The sequence below is a fragment of the Coregonus clupeaformis genome, chromosome 20, assembly GCF_020615455.1.
Source record: "Coregonus clupeaformis isolate EN_2021a chromosome 20, ASM2061545v1, whole genome shotgun sequence".
Classification (NCBI taxonomy): Eukaryota; Metazoa; Chordata; class Actinopteri; order Salmoniformes; family Salmonidae; genus Coregonus; species Coregonus clupeaformis.
Genome location: NC_059211.1, coordinates 29353732 through 29376687, shown reverse-complemented (window position 1 = coordinate 29376687; position 22956 = coordinate 29353732). Strand labels below are relative to the sequence as shown.

At 43.6% G+C, this 22956-nt stretch overlaps 2 protein-coding genes across 4 annotated transcripts in view; one reads left to right on the top strand and one right to left on the bottom strand.

Moving 5' to 3' along the window:
• Positions 1-667: 667 nt before the first annotated feature.
• mcoln3b (mucolipin TRP cation channel 3b) lies at positions 668-10116 on the bottom strand. Of its 2 annotated transcripts, none has more exons than XM_041840123.1 (14): positions 9750-10116; positions 8856-9073; positions 8379-8546; positions 7294-7447; positions 6640-6721; positions 6298-6394; positions 5912-6011; positions 5645-5757; positions 5228-5377; positions 5021-5122; positions 4779-4901; positions 4407-4613; positions 4054-4181; positions 668-749 (listed from the first exon to the last, which is right to left on the bottom strand). In XM_041840123.1, the coding sequence occupies exons 2-14, from the start codon at positions 9069-9071 to the stop codon at positions 695-697; spliced, it is 1695 nt and encodes a 564-aa protein (XP_041696057.1). In that variant the 5' UTR covers positions 9072-9073; positions 9750-10116; the 3' UTR covers positions 668-694. The 2 variants fall into 2 exon arrangements, with proteins under 2 accessions (XP_041696057.1, XP_041696056.1); XM_041840122.1 differs by lacking the exon at positions 9750-10116 and adding an exon at positions 9525-9701.
• A 138-nt stretch (positions 10117-10254) lies between these two features.
• dnai3 (dynein axonemal intermediate chain 3) overlaps positions 10255-22956 on the top strand; it is a 40252-nt gene continuing 27550 nt past the window's right edge. For both annotated transcript variants that reach the window (XM_041840117.1, XM_041840115.1), the window contains exons 1-9: positions 10255-10341; positions 10896-10986; positions 11151-11195; positions 13652-13836; positions 16260-16364; positions 16910-17059; positions 17275-17474; positions 17758-17874; positions 19051-19241. In XM_041840117.1, coding sequence (XP_041696051.1) covers positions 10929-10986; positions 11151-11195; positions 13652-13836; positions 16260-16364; positions 16910-17059; positions 17275-17474; positions 17758-17874; positions 19051-19241 — 1051 coding nt within the window. In that variant the 5' untranslated portion in view covers positions 10255-10341; positions 10896-10928. The remainder of the gene's footprint in view (positions 10342-10895; positions 10987-11150; positions 11196-13651; positions 13837-16259; positions 16365-16909; positions 17060-17274; positions 17475-17757; positions 17875-19050; positions 19242-22956) is intronic.

Genomic DNA, 22956 nt, shown 5'->3' with positions numbered 1-22956 from the left:
CGCAATTTACCCGATTTGTCATAGTTAAACTCGTTTTAATTGCATTTTTATTTTGTATCATATATAAGCTTATGTTGATAGAAGAGTTAAGAAATGGAGTAAAATAAATTGTACAGGTCAGCAATGTTTTATACTTCCGGTGTATGCCCACCTTGGGGAAATAAAGCCTCATTTTAACAGAAAATAAATTGCATTTCCTTGTCTTATCCGTGTCCACTCCAATTCAACCCTTGCTCGTGATTAGATGCCAACTGCCCTTTGGGAATCTAAAACTGATAACAGCTAAACTGTTGCAATCTACTGGGCTTGGGAAAAATACTTTTTGGGAATAGCAACTTTTTTTGTGCCATTCATTTTATTAATGTTGCCATGTCTTTGAACAATTCACTTTTTTATATTTACAGTACATTCAAATAATCATAATTCATCAGTGCATATCATTATGTGGTCATCAACTTTAGTACATTTTAACAGGCATCTTACACAGTGACAATTCATAACAGGTCTAACCTCGTCCCCAGGCTCAATTGCTACTGCATAGAGTTAGCTGGTGGATAAGATTAAAACAGGTCTAGAAGTACAGGACAATAACGTTTTGCAGGGCTAACCCGTACAGTAAAGTGCTGGTCATTGGTTATGTACAAGGTAAGGTTTCTTCCTAATCTCTAACCTCAGGAGACTGATAAAAGGTCCACTATGGCTCAGAGTCTATTGATTCAGAGCTCAGCCTTTCTCGTGAGTCCTTGCATCTGGGGGGAAAACAAAACAATTGACAGGTTAGTTGAAAGTTACATTGGTTAATCTTTGGACTGAAAGAATGTGTCACTTCACATAACCTGTGTTCAAGCATTGGTTCCTTTAAGGGTGGGGTCAATTATATTTCAAGTCAAGTAAACTGATTTGGAAATTCAGTTTACTTCTTGAATTGAAACGGAATTGACCCCAACCCTAGTTCTGCTGTGGTCCAGAGTTCAAGACTTAGAACATAACATTTTACAGGTAACCTCTGACAGCCTGTTACCAACCCTTAGTAAACTTTTGAAAAAAATATGTGTTTGACCAGATATAATGCTATTTTACAGTAAACAAATTGACAACAGACTTTTAGCACACTTATAGGGAAGGACATTCAACAAGCACAGCACTTACACAAATGACTGATGATTGGCTGAGAGAAATTGATGATAAAGAGATTGTGGGGGCTGTTTTGTTAGCTTTCAGTGTGGCTTTTCACATTATCGATCATTGTCTGCTGCTGGAAAAACCTCTTATGGTTTTACACCCCCTGCTATATTGTGGATAAGACTTACCTGTCTAACAGAACACAGAGGGTGTTCTTTAATGGAAGCCTCTCCAACATAATCCAGGTAGAATCAGGGCAGCTGTCTAGGCCCCTTACTTTTTTTCAATCTTTACTAATGACATGCCACTGGCTTTGAGTAAAGCCAGTGTGTATGTATGCGGATGACTCAACACTATACACGTCAGCTACTACAGCGACTGAAATGACTGCAACACTTAGTTTCAAAATGGGTGGCAAGGAATAAATTAGTCCTAAATATTTAAAAAACTAAAAGCATTGTATTTGGGACAAATCATTCACTAAACCTCAACTAAATCTTGTAATGAATAATGTCGAAATTTGAGGTGACTAAACTGCTTGGAGTAATCCTGGATTGTAAACTGTCATGGTCAAAACATATTGATACAACAGTAGCTAAGGTCTGTCCATAATAAAGTGCTATTCTGCCTTAACAACACTATCAACAAAAGGCAGGTCCTACAGGCCCTAGTTTTGTTGCACTAGGACTACTGTTCAGTCGTGTGGTTAGGTGCCACAAAATTCAATTGGCTCAGAACAGGGCAGCACGGCTGGCCCTTAAAAGTACACAGGGAGCTAACAATGATATATATGCATGTCAATCTCATGGCTCAAAGCGGAAGAGAGATTGACTTCATCACTACTTGTTTTTGTAAGAAGTGTTGACAAGCTGAATGCACCGAGCTGTCTGTTTAAACTACTAGCACACAGCTCGGACACCCATGCATACCCCACAAGACATGCCAACATACAGTGAGGGAAAAAAGTATTTGATCCCCTGCTGATTTTGTACGTTTGCCCACTGACAAAGACATGATCAGTCTATAATTTTAATGGTAGGTTTATTTGAACAGTGAGAGACAGAATAACAACAACAAAAATCCAGAAAAACGCATGTCAAAAATGTTATAAATTGATTTGCTTTTTAATGAGGGAAATAAGTATTTGACCCCTCTGCAAAACATGACTTAGTACTTGGTGGCAATACCCTTGTTGGCAATCACAGAGGTCAGATGTTTCTTGTAGTTGGCCACCAGGTTTGCACACATCTCAGGAGGGATTTTGTCCCACTCCTCTTTGCAGATCTTCTCCAAGTCATTAAGGTTTCGAGGCTGACGTTTGGCAACTCGAACCTTCAGCTCCTTCCACAGATTTTCTATGGGATTAAGGTCTGGAGACTGGCTAGGCCACTCCAGGACCTTAATGTGCTTCTTCTTGAGCCACTCCTTTGTTGCCTTGGCCGTGTGTTTTGGGTCATTGTCATGCCGGAATACCCATCCACGACCCATTTTCAATGCCCTGGCTGAGGGAAGGAGGTTCTCACCCAAGATTTGACGGTACATGGCCCCGTCCATCATCCCTTTGATGCGGTGAAGTTGTCTTGTCCCCTTAGCAGAAAAACACCCCCAAAGCATACTGTTTCCACCTCCGTGTTTGACAGTGGGGATGGTGTTCTTGGGGTCATAGGCAGCATTCCTCCTCCTCCAAACACGGTGAGTTAAGTTGATGCCAAAGAGCTCCATTTTGGTCTCATCTGACCACAACACTTTCACCCAGTTCTCCTCTGAATCATTCAGATGTTCATTGTCAAACTTCAGACGGGCCTGTATATGTGCTTTCTTGAGCAGGGGGACCTTGCGTGCGCTGCAGGATTTCAGTCCTTCACGGCGTATTGTGTTACCAATTGTTTTCTTGGTGACTATGGTCCCAGCTGCCTTGAGATCATTGACAAGATCCTCCCGTGTAGTTCTGGGCTGATTCCTCACTGTTCTCATGATCATTGCAACTCCACGAGGTGAGATCTTGCATGGAGCCCCAGGCAGAGGGAGATTGACAGTTATTTTGTATTTCTTCCATTTGAGAAATAATCGCACCAACTGTTGTCACCTTCTCACCAAGCTGCTTGGCGATGGTCTTGTAGCCCATTCCAGCCTTGGCCATGGTGGAGAGTTTGGAATCTGATTGATTGATTGCTTCTGTGGACAGGTGTCTTTTATACAGGTAACAAACTGAGATTAGGAGCACTCCCTTTAAGAGTGTGCTCCTAATCTCAGCTCATTACCTGTATAAAAAGACACCTGGGAGCCAGAAATCTTTCTGATTGAGAGGGGGTCAAATACTTATTTCCCTCATTAAAATGCAAATCAATTTATAACATTTTTGACATGCGTATTTCTGGATTTTTTTGTTGTTATTCTGTCTCTCACTGTTCAAATAAACCTACCATTAAAATTATAGACTGATCATTTCTTTGTCAGTGGGCAAACGTACAAAATCAGCAGGGGATCAAATACTTTTTTCCCCTCACTGTAGGTCTCTTCACAATCCCCAAGTCCAGAACAGACTATGGGAGGCACACAGTACTACATAGAGCCATGACTACATGGAACTCTATTTCACATCAGGTAACTGATGCAAGCAGTAGATTAAAAATATATTAGATACAAATATACCTTATGGAACAGAGGGGACTGTGAAGAGACACACAAAGGAACAGACACATGCATGCAAGCGCTAGCACACGCACTCTACACTCAAGTACATTGTAATATTGTTGTATGGTGGTATTATACATTTTGTATTGTAGATATGTAGTGGTATAATCATTTTATATGATGTAGTGTTTTAACTTTTGTTTTATATGTAAAACACATGTTTTATGTGTTTGAAACCCAGGAAGAATGGGGATCCCTAATAAATGCAAACACAAATGTCACTCGGTTTGTCCTCACCTGGGGAAGCAGCAGGTGAAGGAGCCAGACTCCCCCTCTACCCGGTAGCGTCCTGAGGTGGGCAGATCTTTACACTCCGACATGAAACAATGCAGCTCTGACACTGGGCTCCCCTCCTGCTGCTGTTGCTGCAACACAAACAATAGGAGGATCATTCTGGTGAGGAAATGTTTTTACTAGGAATAGTATTGTAACAAAAAGCAAGTGAAATGTTATAATAACAGAAGTGCATAGTCGACCATCAGAGCTAAATATTAGGCATGGAAATGTGTTGCGCTAAGGGTTTAGCAAATCACCATCCGGAACTATTCAATATCTGCCGGCTGTATACACTGCCTATAATGAATCTTAACCTTTATGGTGTCATAGGTATCAGTGATAAGGGTGATGAAGAGGCTGAGGATCATGTAGATGAAGAGCGAGACGAAGGTGTAGAGGTAGACTCTGCTGAACAGCCACACCAGGTAACTCTTCTGCTTCATGTACTTGAAGGTGGGATACATGTCATCTCCGTTTATCAGCGAGAACAGGCACTCTGATACTGTGTTCAGGGTCCGGAACTAACACAGCAAAACAGACAAGGTTATGGTAAAAATGTAATTAAAAAATCCAGTTAAAGCCTCCTTTTACTGTTAAAAAACCCTGGCACATGTGTGGTTGAGTGATAACACTCCCAACAGAAAGCACTTGAAGGTTGTGGGTTCAACCCTCGTTTGATCTCCTACCTTCTCGTGGTAGGGCCCGAGCACGATCCAGCCACAGAAACAGTACCCCAGGTAGATGATTCCGGCACAACCAATGAACCGGACCACGTTTGGGAACGCTGCTCTCAGGGTCAGGATGAGAATCTAGGAATACCCAATCACAATCCACAGTTCAATGGAATTCATCCAGTATTCCACTTTTAAAAAAATAGATAATATGTGTTGTGTGAAGCATCGTGTTGAATTCAACATGAGTGTCCTACATTGTACTTCTTGAAGTAGCCCATGTAGCGTATGACTCCGATCCAAACAAGCATTGTGCCCGTCCCAAGAAAGATGCTGCAGACATCATAACTGGTGAGAATCTAAGGGAAAAGCACACGGCTGAACTAAGACGAAGTCACCACAAATTAGACAAATATTATTTGTGTAACGTGTGAAGGCTAATGCGGATAAAATGTCACACACACCTTTGTCTGGATTTCTATTTTCAGAATGGAGCCGATGATGGTGAGTGTATCACTGGCAATGATGAGGATATACCAGCCGTTCAAAAACTCCAGCCTATCGGACCATGGAACCTCCTTCCCGTGACGGACTAGGCAGAAGTCTGTGTACTCCTGGGAAAATTAGACGGATACAGCCATAACACACAAAAACCACTCACCATTCACTGTTGACAATACTGCCCTGCAAAAGTGCAGTGCCTACGTAATTAGACAGCAATTTCTGGTACTTCATGACATATTCTGATCGACTGGCTTGTTCTTGTGTCAGGAAACTAAATACCACAATCAGATAGTATACCTGGCCATTACATCAGATGAAAGGTTAACAAATTCGTAGTTACTGCACTTTGCCTTTGTAGGGCAGAATAGTAGACTTACAAACTGTAGCCGTATCCCGTTGAGCACAGAGCGTGTGCAGAGGGCCAGAGAGGTGATACACGTTCCAATGATGAGACAGTCAAACAGCAGTGGGTAATAGATGTTCTTGGGAGCTGAGGAGAGAAAACTAAACTAGAACAACACTGCCACTCTTTGGTTGAAAACAATTACAGCAGAACTTTGATCTATAAAACACACCCTTTTAAATACAGGTAGCGCTAGAGTAAAATGAAAGAGGAAGGGCTAATGATTATACACTGAACATACAGGCCCCGGTTACTTTCCAGTCTCTACATTCATTTATATCAACGTCATTGTCCAGGTCGACCTTTATTCTGCCACTGTGGGCTTGGTTGTTGAAGGTGATCTGTTAACCAGAGAAAGAGACATGGTTTTTAAATACGGAAGGAAAGGGTATGGAGAGTTTATGTTTAACTGGCCAAGCCCTAGCTAACATTCCAGTCACACCTAATACTTTTCTCAAGTTTCAAACAATGAACTATCAACTTTGAAGATACAGTGGAACTCTAAAGGATAAAAATGGGAAGAAACTTCTAAATACACAGAGAACATACTGTCATACTGGAAATATGTCTATAATCTGCCTAGCCAATAGGTGAGGTAGATAAACAGCCTAGAGTCAGATGACATACCGTGACATCAAAGTCATAGCAGTTTGGCAGCTCTCTGTTTCTGACTGTCTGTAAATTTATGGCCTTCAGAGTGAACTTGATCTTCACATTCAACAATCTGCAAGTCACAAAGACAAATACAGTATCTTATCACTGACAAGTACAACAACCTACATTTAGGACAAAAAATGTGAGGGATCCAGTTATGAATATTATGTAATGTGTTTGTTTAAAGAGCTATCACCCCACACTCATGTACTATAAGCAAAATGACCTGTTTTTGTTAAAAGGATACAGTGGATAAAGTTATATTACTTATGAATATGCAGGAAAAATTATAAGTTTAAAATCACAGCCTGATACCTTTTGAAATGCACAATGAAATTCAACAGATCATCCTCTGTTGTGCTTCCCATGGGGAACACAGGAACAATCTCAAGGCATTCTGTTGTGGGGGAAATAACCACAAAGTGACTTTTAAAAACATTTCTGCAATTAATAAAAAAATCTGATTGCTTATCAAAACCTCCTCAGTCCAAATCATAACCTTCTGTTCAGACCTTTCTGATAAAGTGATTAAAGCATATCGAACCTGTTAGACTTGCCTGGCTACCCAAATTCCTTGCTCTGGCCAAACGCTACACCCACAGACGTTAGTTTCTTCTCCGTATTGAGTCTGGATCGGAATACCTCCCTGACGATTTCTAGAATGGAAATCCATTCTAGACCGTCTTATTGGTCCCAGAACACACGTGGGTAAAGAGGCATTTTGAAAATGCGTCATTGGCTTTGATACTCTGATTGGTTAGAGATGATCCAATTGCTGATTACTTTGTTTTGTACAACACTCCTCATTTCGATGTCACCACAAACGACTTCAATAATGGCAGTTCAAGACTGAAGTATGTAGCGAACGATAGAGCAGCGGAAGAATTCAGTGAGTCGTCAGGCAACTCTTACACACCACTGAAAGCTAAACTGTAAATTACATATAGTATACAGTATCCATTAGCCTACCAGTTTCAATCTGTGCGTCTATATCAAAGGTCTCATTGGCTGGTGAGATGCTTCCATTCCTGTAGAACTCCTGGCACAGAGACAGAGGGGAATAGGTATCCCCGTTCTTCTCATAGGCATGGTTACCAACTGTGATATTTCGCAGACGGGAATACTACAATTAGGACATAAAAGAACGACAACTGTAACATAAAAAGTAAGCAATCACATACTGTATGTACTCAAATTATGTTTGATTGACAAGGGATGCCATGAATACTGCACAATTTATACACTTGCCCCCAATCCCCCCTTCCCTGATACATGTGTAAATATTGGACTATAAATTGTGCCTTCCTGTATTATACTGATGCTAAAATGATTATTCTATTCTACTGAGACATTTACTTTATGTTTGTTTTCTTAGCTTTTATTATTGTTGTTGCATTGTCGAAAAGGAACCTGCAAGTAAGCATTTCGTTGGTTGGTGTATACCATGTGTATCCTGTACATACGACTAATACAACTTTAAATGTTGGTGAACTATCAAGCTGTGACAGAACAGAAGTTGGAGGCTAAACAAATCACAATAAACAGACGTTGGGTAGGTATTTCAGTGGAATCATGCTCCGTAAAACACTACCTTTACACAGCAAAAATCCATCCAAAATGAAAGGAGCTAGGTACTGTACAAAGTCCTCTAAGAGGACAGAACTATACAAGCTACTTTACCTATAAAACTCATTTTATGATTGACAGTAATGTGACAAAACAAAGGAGTAAACTATTGTGCTGCTTAACAATCACATGCCATTATGTCACTGTCAACTGTTCCTGAGGATGCAAAATATTGTTTACTAGGTGGTGGGACTAGGGAGAATACTCCTGGTAAACAGTATTTTGAGTTCTCGGGACACAGACAGTGTCACAGGATAAAGGGAATGGTCAGAACTTGCCTGGAATTCAGGTTACCATCTCACAGGTTTTACCTACTGTCCTCAATTAGAAACCAAAAGCAATACAGAGGAGATATCCCTGTATATAATTCATTTCCAATCACAGTTTATGTTCGACAGAACGTGATAGCAGCTGTTGACTGTCCTTACCTTATCGACTATGTAAGAAATGTGTTCATACACCTCATCCTGCCTGTACACAGCATAAGAGTCCCCACGGCCATCCACGTAATCTTTGAGGAAGAGATGCTTGAACGTCATGAGGTTCTCCTCTTTGAAGGTTACCACCATCTGATTGCTCAGTCCAAAAGACACCAACTGTGAAGAGAAAAGTTATTAATTACATACATAGGATGCAATCCAACATACTGTCATATATATAGTGGCTTCCATCACTATGTATGAGAAAGTTGGTGATCACTGTCTCAATGAGAATTGGGATATGGGATACGTCTGGTATAGTTGGGATGGTTTAAAACCATGACGCTGCTTATTCGCGTGATCAGGAAATGGCTGTGTGTCTCTCTTTCTTTCTATATTGGGTATTTTTAGTCTGGATATGGAATAGCTCAGAACTAAACTAAAAAGTATCCTGTCTCTGTTGACTGTTCCCTCATTGGTCAGTACCTGGATGGTAATGATGGCGATCTTGATGATCTGGAGCATCAGTTTCCATGGTTTCCGTCCGCGGGCTTTGTATTTCTCACAGGGGTTCATGAAGAAGTACTTGATCTTCCTCCTGAGGTTGTCCGCTGTCTCCAGGTCCTGATGCTGCTGGTCGTCTGCCCAGGCAGCATGCCCATTCGGCTCATACACAGAGCTGTACGAACCTGAGTGCTCCATCTCTAAAGGAAATAGAAACAATGTATGTGTTTAACCATATATAATCTATTGCCGTTCTAGTGATTCTATATGTTTTGTAGGCTATTCACAAACCCTTTCCAAACATGCTGTGGGATAAGAACCTGCTGGTGGTTACTTTACCTTGATAAATAGCCTAACTTAAATGCTGTGCAGTGTGTCTATTCCTCATTCTTGGTGACACTGACACCTATTATTGTGTTGGACTAGCTTACACACACAGGTGAGCAAATTGCAAGATAGGCATTTCACGAATATAATAGGCATTCAGTTTGTTCAACACGGTATGTGCGTTGCCTTTACTGGTAGCCTATCGTCATGACATTGTTTCTCTCTCTCTGTACATTCGTTCTGCGTTTGTCATTAATCATTCATTCGGAAAGGAAGTAAGCGGAAGAGAACGAGAGAATGGGTCAGGTGCGCTCGCCTTCTTACCTGAGCTTTGACCCGAGCAGTGCTGAATAACAAACCGCATCTCACATTCTGAAACATGATCACGTTCCACCATTGCGCTCAACAACACAAACACAGCACACTAAGCATGCAGCATAGTGGGGGACAAGCTAAAAAGTATACTACCCAACGTGCCCACCTGGACCCGTCCCGAGCACACTTGACTGGGATCAATAATTTGTGAAATGGTCCTGATAGGCTACTTACCATCTACTTTTGGGTGCTGGCTAATTGGCTGTTATTGATGTCAGTTGATGAATGATCAGTCACCTTTGCGATCCAAAATGTATCCATAAATGAGAGTCCCTAGTCCACTTGAGATGGGATACAGTAGTAACAACTATTTCCGATGATTAGACAGTTTATTTCGTCAGACGATTTTCTCAACATGATCCAATTTGAATTGTATATTCAAGGTTTGCTGTAGCCTGGATAAATATGATTCATCTTTTCCATGTGAAGAATAATATCCTGAGCTGTCCCGTCCTGCTAATAATAGTCCATAAAAAATCATAATGAGTCAAGTCCCAATTGTCATTATAATCATGAGTCCCAGAATAAAAAGCGCGAGTGAGCAACAGGTGACTTTTGCTGGTAGTGTGGTAAAATGGGCGTGGCCAAGTGGGAGGCTTCCTTTCACGTGGCCGCGACTGGCTGTTCAACCTGTCCATCAGCTAATTTGCTCAAGTAACTACTAGCGACCAAGCTGATGCCGGAAACTTGTTGTTGGAGCCGAACAGCGAAAGTTGGGGATTTATTTTGGTTGCTTAGAATGAGGGAAACCCGAAATTAATTAACGGTAAACAAAAGGGAGGCCTTTGTGGATATTGGAACATGTATATTAACATCTAACTAGCTACATAGCTATCAAGATTAACAGCAACATTTAGCAGTCAGACGAATACAGGGCTGGCTATCTCGAATAACGTTATAGCTAATGTTAGCTAGCTAGAATTAGCTGTAGCTAACGTTAGCTAGCTAGCCAACCAGAGAGCCAACCAGCTAGCTAATGCCACCAACTCGTTTACACACTTTGTAATTCTTATCCTATCCATCAATGTTTTTTTATTAACCCAGTTTAGTTTCGCCATGTGTCACCAGTGTCTCTAGAAATAGAAGAGTAGCGAGTATTTGCCACAGGATGTCGCCACAGCACATGTTTTGTTTTGGCTAGCCGGCTCTGTAAACTGGGCTGAAAATCACAGTGAGGACATGTGAACAAGCCTCACTCCATTTCCATAGATGTTTTTACATTTTTTAGATTAGACACATCTAATTTATAGACAAAAGAGAGTATGTGTAGACGGCAGCTTGATACAGTACAGTAACTCTCAATATCTTAATGTTCCACAGCAAATATCTCTGTGATTAGGCCTAACTGCAGTAATGTCCACAAAGAGACCCAAGAGCACAGCCACTACCAGTGTGGGCAGTAAGGGGAAAGGTGTGTATGATCCCTTCAGTACATCTGACATTTTTGTATCATACTTCACCTGTCATGTTTATTTTCCTCATTTTAATGATACTAATGCAAATGTAAATGAAAAGTAAAATAAAAGTACATCAAGTATGACAATTCACATTTTCTGCTGTTTTGAATCCATGTAGACAAAAAGGCTGATGAGTCGCCTGCAGGAAGTGTGGCAGGGTCTGGTAAGATTTTTTGATGCATTATATAACTATTTAATCAGACATTTTCCTCAAAATTCCTGGCTCATTTGCTGTATATCAAACGTATGATACTGCAATGGCTAACACTTAGATATAGAACATTAAGTGGAAACTACCCCAGCATGAGTTCAGTGAATTCCCTGGGTTTTTGACTGCTCCAGAAATGTAGACCGCTGACACATATCCTCTGCTGATTCCCATGAAATTCCATAAACTATTAGCAACCTGAACTCTGCTTTCTGAATAGGCCGGCGATGGGTCCATAACAAGGTTTGGGTAATCAGTTACATGTAATCTGAAGAAGGAAAAAAAACTGTAACTGTAATCAGTTACGCTACCAGCAAAAATATTGTAATCAGATTACAGATACTTTTGAAAAAGTAGATAATTACTTATTGGATTAGTTTTAAATTCAGAAAGGATGTTTTGGGGGAAAAAATACATTATGACTGTTTTCTCAATGACATTTAATTCAGCATTGAAAAAAGTTGCAAGTTAAAGTTTGTTCCACCTGAGCAAGTCTGACCACAAGTCAGGCATCACTATGTTGACACACCAAATGCCTTTGATGGATCCGTTCCGTTTTCTTCTAACGCCTCTTAAGGGGTAAGTAATCCAAACGTAACTTTAAGTAATCAGATTACGTTACTGAGTACAATTTTGGACAGGTAACTGTAATGGATTACATTTAGAAATTAACCTACCCAATCCTGGTCCCTAACACAAAGGGTTGTGTGAAAACAAATTTTCCTTAATTACTGCAGCCTCCGCCATAGTAGAATATGACTGTAGCCTGACTGCCTTACAACTTAGTCCTAAGGAGCTAATTCCCCTCTTGTGAACAATCGGGTGTGTCTGCCAAACACCAGCATGATCTACATCTGGTCTCTCATCACATTACCATCGTAGCAGAAAGAAACACAGTACACTAATGTGTTCCTGTTCCACAACAAACAAGACAGAGAACAACAGCTCTCGGCAAAGTACCCTCCTGATTGAATGACAAGCCCGTATTTGATTGCTTCCATCTGTGTGAGAGGGGCTGGCCCCTAGGGTACATGTCATTCACTCAGACAGGGACAGAAGATGACAGAGGAAGCCTAAGGCCTGAGCCTATTTGACTCTCAAACGGTGATGTAATATGATAACATGATATATTCATCAGCGCTGTCTCTTTGTGGGAGGAAACCTGTATACCCTATGCATGCTTTTGATGTGAGCGTGGGTGTACTGTTGCAAACCCTGTGGACATACACATGACCACTGGTATATTTCTCTACAACTCAATCTCATACCTTCATTGTCAGAGGGAGAGCTGCTTTCATGTATTTCAGCGCCACCCCTGCAAACATGCTTTGGTTTTCCATCTCAATTATAAGTCTTAACAAATGCCGGCCAGACCAGCAGAAGGAAATGGGTATCTTTTTACTTTAGATTAGGTCATCGGCTTTCATGTAAAGGGAACATGATAGCGTTATGCACTTGGGAGGGTCGTCCCAGCTGATGCAGTATGACACAGCCCTATTGAATGTAATGTGTTGGAGATGCTCTGGAGCATAGTTGGAGCTATATGCTTGGTCTATCTTCTGTCATTTAAAGAGATGACTTAGACAAACTCCAATACATGTACTGGATTTAAAATATGTGGTGTTGGTGGTAACAATATGATTCACAAACACTTTTTTATGGATTTTACCTGAAAGGGGGACGGCAGCTGTTTTTCATATGTTACATTTAACCTCTCATCATCACTAAACCGTAACATATTTTCCATAAGTACCACATGGAATGTTTAACACATCACCCACTGTAAATGAATGGTGTGAGTTTCCACTACAATGATTTGGCATGGGCCCTGGCGGTCTGGATACAAAAGGGAAGACACACCTAGTTGGGAAGTGGTTACTTAAGTTGTACTTCAGCATTCTCTGGGTCTCCTCAGCCTCAACCCTGTGGAAAGGCTTTGATGCAGGCCACAGGTGGGATGAGAGCTATAATTATGCAAAGCCCTGTTTACTATAGCATGCAATGCACTGTAAGCCTGTGTTTAGGTCCAAGATAAGTTTACTTTAGCAAGTATACAAGAGAAGCTTCCTAGCCTGTTTACCAAAAGGCTTCAAAGTGAATACTGTCGTGCTCTGGTGTTATACACATGGCGTTACTCGGTGGTTACTGGAGTCATGTTGTTGTTTTGATTGTTTGTAGGCTGGTGATGATGTTTGTATTATCATACTTTTTTACAATCAGATAAAACACAATTAAGAACAGTGCTGTACGTTTTTGTCTTTTATCTTTTCTTGTTATTGCAACTGAGTATTGGAGGTACTCTCGAGGGTAGGGCACAGCATAGCAAAATGTATTGCAACGGAAAACAGAAATATGTGTTCTTATTGGACAAATTCCCTAAACAGTCTGACTTTTGTCCCCCTCACTTCAAGGTCATCCTAATGACATCTTCCCCTTGACGTTGACCTCGGCTACCCAGGAGCTGTTTGGGTGTCGCTGTGACGAGGACGTCACCGGGGACAACCCCTACAAGATCCTGAGGAAAGAGGACATGGTGCATGACATGAGGATGAGGGCAGCTGTGTCTGATTTCAGCCCTGTGAAGCAGCTGGTGCTGGTAGGCTGATCTCTATGGCGTTGTTGTTGTTGTTATACAGAGGAAGCAAACAGGCAATCCCCTGTGGCTCAGTTGGTAGAGCAGGGCGCTTGCAATGCCAGAGTTGTGGGTTCGATTCCCACGGGGGACCAGTACGAAAAAAGTATGAAAATGAATGAATTCACTACCGTAAGTCGCTCTGCATACAATGGGGAAGAAAAGTATTTAGTCAGCCACCAATTGTGCAAGTTCTCCCACTTAAAAAGATGAGAGAGGCCTGTAATTTTCATCATAGGTACACGTCAACTATGACAGACAAATTGAGATTTTTTTTCTCCAAAAAATCACATTGTAGGATTTTTAATGAATTTATTTGCAAATTATGGTGGAAAATAAGTATTTGGTCACCTACAAACAAGCAAGATTTCTGGCTCTCACAGACCTGTAACTTCTTCTTTAAGAGGCTCCTCTGTCCTCCACTCGTTACCTGTATTAATGGCACCTGTTTGAACTTGTTATCAGTATAAAAGACACCTGTCCACAACCTCAAACAGTCACACTCCAAACTCCACTATGGCCAAGACCAAAGAGCTGTCAAAGGACACCAGAAACAAAATTGTAGACCTGCACCAGGCTGGGAAGACTGAATCTGCAATAGGTAAGCAGCTTGGTTTGAAGAAATCAACTGTGGGAGCAATTATTAGGAAATGGAAGACATACAAGACCACTGATAATCTCCCTCGATCTGGGGCTCCACGCAAGATCTCACCCCGAGGGGTCAAAATGATCACAAGAACGGTGAGCAAAAATCCCAGAACCACACGGGGGGACCTAGTGAATGACCTGCAGAGAGCTGGGACCAAAGTAACAAAGCCTACCATCAGTAACACACTACGCCGCCAGGGACTCAAATCCTGCAGTGACAGACGTGTCCCCCTGCTTAAGCCAGTACATGTCCAGGCCCGTCTGAAGTTTGCTAGAGTGCATTTGGATGATCCAGAAGAGGATTGGGAGAATGTCATATGGTCAGATGAAACCAAAATATAACTTTTTGGTAAAAACTCAACTCGTCGTGTTTGGAGGACAAAGAATGCTGAGTTGCATCCAAAGAACACCATACCTACTGTGAAGCATGGGGGTGGAAACATCATGCTTTGGGGCTGTTTTTATGCAAAGGGACCAGGACGACTGATCCGTGTAAAGAAAGAATGAATGGGGCCATGTATCGTGAGATTTTGAGTGAAAACCTCCTTCCATCAGCAAGGGCATTGAAGATGAAACGTGGCTGGGTCTTTCAGCATGACAATGATCCCAAACACACCGCCCGGGCAACGAAGGAGTGGCTTCGTAAGAAGCATTTCAAGGTCCTGGAGTGGCCTAGCCAGTCTCCAGATCTCAACCCCATAGAAAATCTTTGGAGGGAGTTGAAAGTCTGTGTTGCCCAGCGACAGCCCCAAAACATCACTGCTCTAGAGGAGATCTGCATGGAGGAATGGGCCAAAATACCAGCAACAGTGTGTGAAAACCTTGTGAAGACTTACAGAAAACGTTTGACCTGTGTCATTGCCAACAAAGGGTATATAACAAAGTATTGAGAAACTTTTGTTATTGACCAAATACTTAATTTCCACCATAATTTGCAAATAAATTCATTAAAAATCCTACAATGTGATTTTCTGGATTTTTTTTCCTCATTTTGTCTGTCATAGTTGACGTGTACCTATGATGAAAATTACAGGCCTCTCTCATCTTTTTAATTGGGAGAACTTGCACAATTGGTGGCTGACTAAATACTTTTTTCCCCACTGTAAGAGCATCTGCTAAATGACAAAAATGTAAATATAAAATGTAATATCCTCCCAACCAATATGATGGTTGATTCACAGGCCTCATGTTTAGGTTGAGGGTTCTGGGTTAAAAAAACACTGCCTCAGTTCCTAGCCTGGTCGCATATCTGTTTATGCTGTCTTTAACCATAAGAGTTGGCAAGACAGCAAAAACAAATCTGGGACCTGATCTCTGATTGAGTGAAATAGATAAAGACCATCTATCTCACTCTTCTAACTCCACCCAGCATCCACCGTTCCTGTGCTTTTTGGTGTTTCCCTTATCACTAGACTAGATCATCAAATATCACTCCGCTTTGTGGGGTAGTGCTGTTTCCATGGTAATGTGTGGGTGGTTGTTTGTCCTCTCTAAGACCTTGAGACAACAATTCAGGTTCTCAATGACCCAGACCCCCCAGCTCTTGTAAATGATCTACTGGTTAATGTTTCACTCACAATGACACTCATTTTAAAGGTTTAGAGTAAACAATTATTATGACCTATTATTATTATTTATTTATTTTGTCAAATTGTTCTTACATGTTATGCCAACCTGCTAGTCTCTGTGTGTGCAGTGTACTGTGCTCTCAATGCCCTCTGTCCTATGTGATATAACAGGACTACCCTGAAGATGAGCTCCTCCTGGTCTACGACAGTGACTTTATCTACGGATCCAGCTTCTACCTGGTTCTAACAGCTGAGGCCAAGGAAAGGCACCTAAAGGTGAGTCAATTTAGCGCCAATAATCTGCTCTTCAGAAGAAGAAAAAAACGTTTTAAAAACAGTACTCTGTGACATTGTCACGCCTGCTCCCGCTCCCCCTCCCTGGCGCTCGAGGGCGCCAGGCTGCCCACCAGTACGCACACCTGTCACCATCGTTAAGCACATCAACGCTTCATTGGACTCACCTGAACTTCATCACTGCTTGGTTACCTCCGCTATATCTGTCTGTTCCTCAGTTTGATCCCCATGTCAGCATTAATGTCATTATGTTTCCCCTGTCCAGACGCTGTCCGTGTTTTGTTTCATGTCTGTATATATTAAATGTTCACTCCCTGTACATGCTTCTCGTCTCCCAGTGTCTGTCCTCACAGACATACTAGGAGACAAACACCCTTTACTACTGTATATGAATGATAACGTGATTATAAAATAAGTAAAGAAAGTAATGATTCAAATTCAAAACATCTAAAGAAGAATATCATTCATGTCTTCAATATAATCCCTATTACTCATTACAATGTTGTCTGTATGTCTGGCCCATGTAGCCTGTAGTGGCGTTGGGAGTTGAGGTAGCTTTGGAGCGGGAGCCGTCTGAGGTGTTTGCAGCACAGAAGACCTCTGAACCCCAGCCCTGGATCTCTTTGGGCAGCGAACAGGAGGTAGAGGAGGAGTCTGTCACTGACTCCAGACCCAGGGTAAAACACCGGAACAACATTTAGGTCCCTAAAAAATAGAATTCAATAATCAAAACAGAAAATAGAATTGTTACTCAATTATTGTTCTGAATGAATTAGGTAATGATCTAATAACTACGTTCTGTAATCATCATGTCTATACAATACTGACATGTTAAGTAGCTTCCATCTATCTATCTCTCTCTTTCATACTTTTTTCTCCTCCTCCCTCTCAGTTGAAGTATAGGATCTCCAGGGTGCGGAGGGAGTTTGGGGCGCCAATCTTCTTCTCTGAACGTAATGCCACGGAGACCAAGGATGGCTTCATTGAATGTACCCCCTACCAGGACAAGAACTTCAGCCTCAAGCAGATGGAGAGACACACTGGGGTGCAGGCTATCCCCAACCTCAAGAGCTCCAGCACCCAAACACAATGGTAGGTCATGTTCTAACTACAACAGGGTAGAACAGGGGAAGAAAATAGTGCATGGTACAGTCCTGTAGCTACTAGTCCCCAGTGGCAGTACCTAACAATGTCGGATGTGTTATAATGATTCATAACTTTTTTTTATTGCTGATAATACCGTACATGTGTTAACACAACAACAACCAAATGCTTTATCATTGTAGAATGACTATACCCTGTACTGAAATATGATCTGAATTTAACCTTGAAGCAAAAGTTAGCCTACTTTCTCCAGTATTGTTCTGTTCCATAGGACATATCCAAGGAGTATGTGCACGCAGTACGAACCCAGAGAGTTCAGGCAGGAGGAGAAAAACAACTGCCTCCAATCTGACAATCTGAAGAATTTCATCAACTTGGTGGCCTCCAGGTAAGGGATCATTTAAATGATGGATGCGGTCGAGTCTCTGGGACTCAAGGGGAGCGTTTTAATGCATGGAATGACTGGAAGCCAACCCAGAGTTATACATTATAGTGTAGCCTTGAGGCCTTGAGGAATCCACTCTCATACATTATGAAAGCCAAGACCTGATTAAGATATACACAAAGTAATTTACGGAGACTTAACTTTTCTTCTGGCAATTCTCCATGTTTTGTGCTGATGTATCTTTTCTGCTCAATATCTAAGCTCTGTTTTTAAAGTCAAACTAAAATAAACGTTCATTGTCTAATACCCGATAAAGTCCTATCCTATCTGTATACCATCAATCTATTACATGACCCACTGTGTTCTACATTCCATCCCGTTCTGTACATCAGACTAATCTGGTTACCAGTCTTTTTAGCTAACATTTACATTTACATTTTAGTCATTTAGCAGACGCTCTTATCCAGAGCGACTTACAGTTAGTGAGTACATACATCATTTTTTTTATACTGGCCCCCCATGGGAATCGAACCCTGGCATTGCAAACGCCATGCTCTACCAATTGAGCTACATCCCTGCCGGTCATTCCCTCCCCTTGCCAGTCCTGAATATTTGGCAAATGACAGGAGTGGCAAGGAGTGGAATGTAATAGCTGAATAGAGACGGCATGAGAGTATCACTTACATAAAAAAAAAAAAAAAGTTTATCTTTTGTTAGTCAGCACCTCACCTGACGGCCGAGATATACTATAGATGGGTTAGCTGACAACGTCACAAAAATCAATTTATACTGTACAGCAGTAACTCGCCTAGCCACGCTATGGCCGCCCTCATGTGGGTGCTAATAAGCTAGCAAGCATGCTAGGTAGTGCTACGTATCAACAGCCATTGTCAGCCAATTCAGTAGGGGTTGGAAGCTATGGTGCGCTTGGATTGGTTACTTGTGCCGCGATATCGCCGTAGATTTGCATAAAGTTCAGCTTTGCCCAACTTTAGTCCCGCCCTGTTCAGCTCCCTCGCCCATGCTCGCATCGCCCAATGCCCCCCGCGCCCACTCCGCTTCTCACCACTTTCCTTCCATTGAAAATGAATGGGAAGCCGTTGTTTCACCGCGCGATGCCGTCTCGAGTGTATACGCCCTGTAAGGGTGTGTGTGTTCTTTATTCAATTAACTTCCCAGGTTTGAGATAGCCATCCAGCAGAATGAGATCATGGATGTGTTCTTTGACGACTGGAAGGCCCTGAGTGAGGAGGACAGTGGCTACGGACGGAAGGTTGACCCACACCTGAAGGAGTACCAGTCCTTCACTGACCTACACTTCAGCAAGGAGAAGACCATCAGCAACATCAACTGGCACCCCACCATCAACGGTGAGGGACGGGAACACCATAGAAATAGAGTTACTAGAAGGGGCGTTCCCATTCAAGTCAATGAGGCTTTAATGGGTTGGCCAGTGGAAGTACAGCAGGAAGTGTCCCCATTAACCAGGAGGGAGTCATTATATTTATATGAGGAACACGGACACAGGGGAACATTACAGGCACCTACTGTATTAAAGGGTCTGCAGTGTGAGTGTGGTTATGAGTGGTTGTTACTGTGGCCCAAAAAAAGATCAGTGCAATCATTTACATTTAGCAGACAGACAGTAATAAACAGGGGTGACTGTCTGTCAAAATGAAGGAACAGGAATGTTCTGCCACTGAACAGAACATACAGAATACTTATCATCATCAGTTACTGTATGGGTGTTACAATCAAATCAAAGTTTATTGGTTGTTTACACAGATTTGCAGATGTTATCGCAGGTGCACAGAAATGCTTGTGTTTCTACTAGCTCCAACAGTGCAGAAATGTCTAGCAATACAATAACAATACACGCATAATACAGAAACATTTCAAAATAAGTTATTTATGTCAGTAGGTGCTGTAGGTGGGTGTGGTGCTGGAATCAGGCGCAGGACGCAGAAAATAAGTCCAAAATACTTTAGTGAAGGCACAAACAAACACACGAGCCAAAAGCCCTGAGGCGAGAAACTCCGCACGCAGGCGTAAACAAAAGGGCGCACTAAACATGTGCGATAAATACTCTCCTTAACAGAGGAGGAAAGCTACAAAGAGCAAACGGTATACTGTAGAGCACAAACACGACAGCGAAACAATCACACACAACACCTGACAAACACAACGAGAACTTATAGGACACTAATGACGCTAAACGACAACAGGTGTACAATTCCAGACGAGACCAAACAAACATAGAAACATACAACGGTGGTAGCTAGTATTCCGGAGACGACGAACGCCGAAGCCTGCCCGAGCAAGGAAGAGAGGCAGCCTCGGCCGAAACCGTGACAGTACCCCCCCCTTGACGCGCGGCTCCAGACGTGCGCCGACTCCGGCCTCGGGGACGACCAGGAGGACGCGGAGCAGGGCGCGTCGGGTGACTACGATGGAATTCTGTCAGGAGAGACGGGTCCAAAATGTCTCTCCTCGGCACCCAGCACCGTTCCTCCGGGCCGTACCCCTCCCACTCCACCAGATATTGGAGACCCCCATCCGACGTCTCGAATCCAAGATGGACCGCACGGAGTACGCCGGTGCCCCCTCGATGTCCAATGGGGGCGGAGGAGTCTCCTTGATCTCATTTTCCTGGAGTGGGCCAGCTACCACCGGCCTGAGAAGAGACACATGGAACAAGGGGTTAATACTTTTATACTCAACAGGTAGTTGTAATCTGTAACACACCTCGTTCAATCTTCTCAGGACATTAAACGGCCCCACAAACCGCCGACCCAGTTTCCGACAGGGCAGGCGGAGGGGCAGGTTTCTGGTAGAGAGCCAGACTCGATCACCAGGTGCGTACACCGGTCCCTCACTGCGGTGGAGATCGGCGCTCGCCTTTTGACGACGGAGGGCCCACTGCAGGTGGACGTGTGCAGCGTTCCACGTCTCCTCCGAGCGCCGCACCCACTCATCCACCGCAGGAGCCTCGATCTGGCTCTGCTGCCAAGGTGCCAGAACCGGCTGGTAACCTAACACACATTGGAAAGGGGTTAGGTTAGTGGAGGAATGGCGTAGGGAATTCTGGGCCATTTCTGCCCAGGGAACGTACCGTGCCCACTCCTCCGGCCGGTCCTGGCAGTATGATCTAAGAAACCTACCCACATCCTGGTTCACACGTTCCACCTGCCCATTACTCTCCGGATGATAACCCGAGGTGAGGCTCACCGAGACCCCCAACCGCTCCATAAAGGCTCTCCAGACTCTGGAGGTAAATTGGGGACCTCGATCAGACACAATATCCTTGGGTACCCCGTAGTGCCGGAAAACATGGGTGAATAGCGCTTCGGCGGTCTGTAGGGCAGTAGGAAGGCCCGGCATAGGGAGCAAACGACAGGCCTTAGAGAACCGGTCCACAACGACCAGTATAGTAGTATTCCCCTGTGAGGGAGGAAGGTCAGTGATGAAGTCCACCGAGAGGTGAGACCATGGTCGTTGTGGAACGGGCAGGGGTAGTAACTTACCCCTAGGCAGATGTCTAGGCGCCTTACACTGGGCGCACACCGAGCAGGAGGAGACATAAACCCTCACATCCTCGCCAACGTGGGCCACCAGTACTTAGCACTAAGGCAGTGCACTGTCCGGCCGATACCAGGATGTCCAGAGGAGGGTGACGTGTGAGCCCAATAGATCAATCGATCCCGAACCTCGAGCGGAACGTACTTCCGACCCTCCGGGCATTGAGGTGGACTAGGGTCGGGTGCGCAACGCCCGCTCGAGTTCAGCATCGACCTCCCACACTACCGGTGCCACCAGACAAGACTCCGGCAGTATGGGAGTGGGCTCCACGGACCTCTCCTCCGTGTCATACCGCCGAGACAGTGCGTCTGCCTTACCGTTCTGTGACCCAGGGATGTACGTGATCTTAAATACGAACCGGGTCAAAAACATATTCCACCGCGCCTGGCGAGGGTTCAGTCTCCTAGCTGCCCGGATGTACTCCAGGTTACGGTGGTCCGTCAAAATGAGGAAAGGGTGTTGAGCCCCCTCAAGCCAGTGCCTCCACACCTTTAGGGCCTGTACCACGGCTAACAGCTCCCTGTCCCCTACGTCATAATTTCGCTCCGCCGGACTGAGCTTCTTGGAATAAAAAGCACAGGGGCGGAGTTTAGGTGGCGTGCCGGAGCACGGCTCCTATACCGGCCTCTGACGCGTCCACCTCTACCTGAAATGGTAAAGAGGGATCCGGATGCTTCAGCACCGGAGCCGAGGTAAACAGGTCCTTCAGCCTCCCAAACGCCCTGTCCGCCTCGGCTGACCACTGCAAACGCACCGGACCCCCCTTCAAAAGAGACGTTATGGGAGCTGCCACCTGTCCAAAACCCCGGATAAACCTCCGGTAGTAATTCGCAAACCCCAAAAACTGCTGCACCTCCTTCACAGTGGTTGGCGTTTGCCAATTACGCACGGCTGACACCCGGTCTACCTCCATCTTCACCCCTGACGCAGACAACTGATAACCCAAAAAGGAGACCGAATCCTGGAAAAACAGACACTTCTCTGCCTTGACATACAGGTCGTGCTCCAACAGCCTCCGCAACACTCGGCGCACCAGAGCCACATGCTCGACTCGGGTAGACGAGTACACGAGAATGTAATCTATGTACACGACCACCCCCTGCCCCTGCATGTCCCTGAATATCTCATCCACAAATGATTGGAAAACTGAAGGAGCGTTCATCAACCCGTATGGCATGACAAGATACTCGTAATGGCCCGAGGTGGTACTAAAGGCTGTCTTCCATTCATCGCCCTCCCTAATGCGCACCAAGTTGTACGCGCTCCTGAGATCTAATTTAGTGAAGAAACGCGCCCCGTGCAATGACTCCGTCATGGTCGCAATCAGCGGAAGTGGATAACTGTACTTCACCGTGATCTGATTGAGACTACGGTAATCAATGCACGGGCGTAACCCTCCATCCTTTTTCTTCACAAAAAAGAAACTCGAGGACGCAGGGGAAGTGGATGGCCGTATGTATCCTTGTCTCAGAGATTCGTCTATGTAAGTCTCCATAGCTCTCTTCT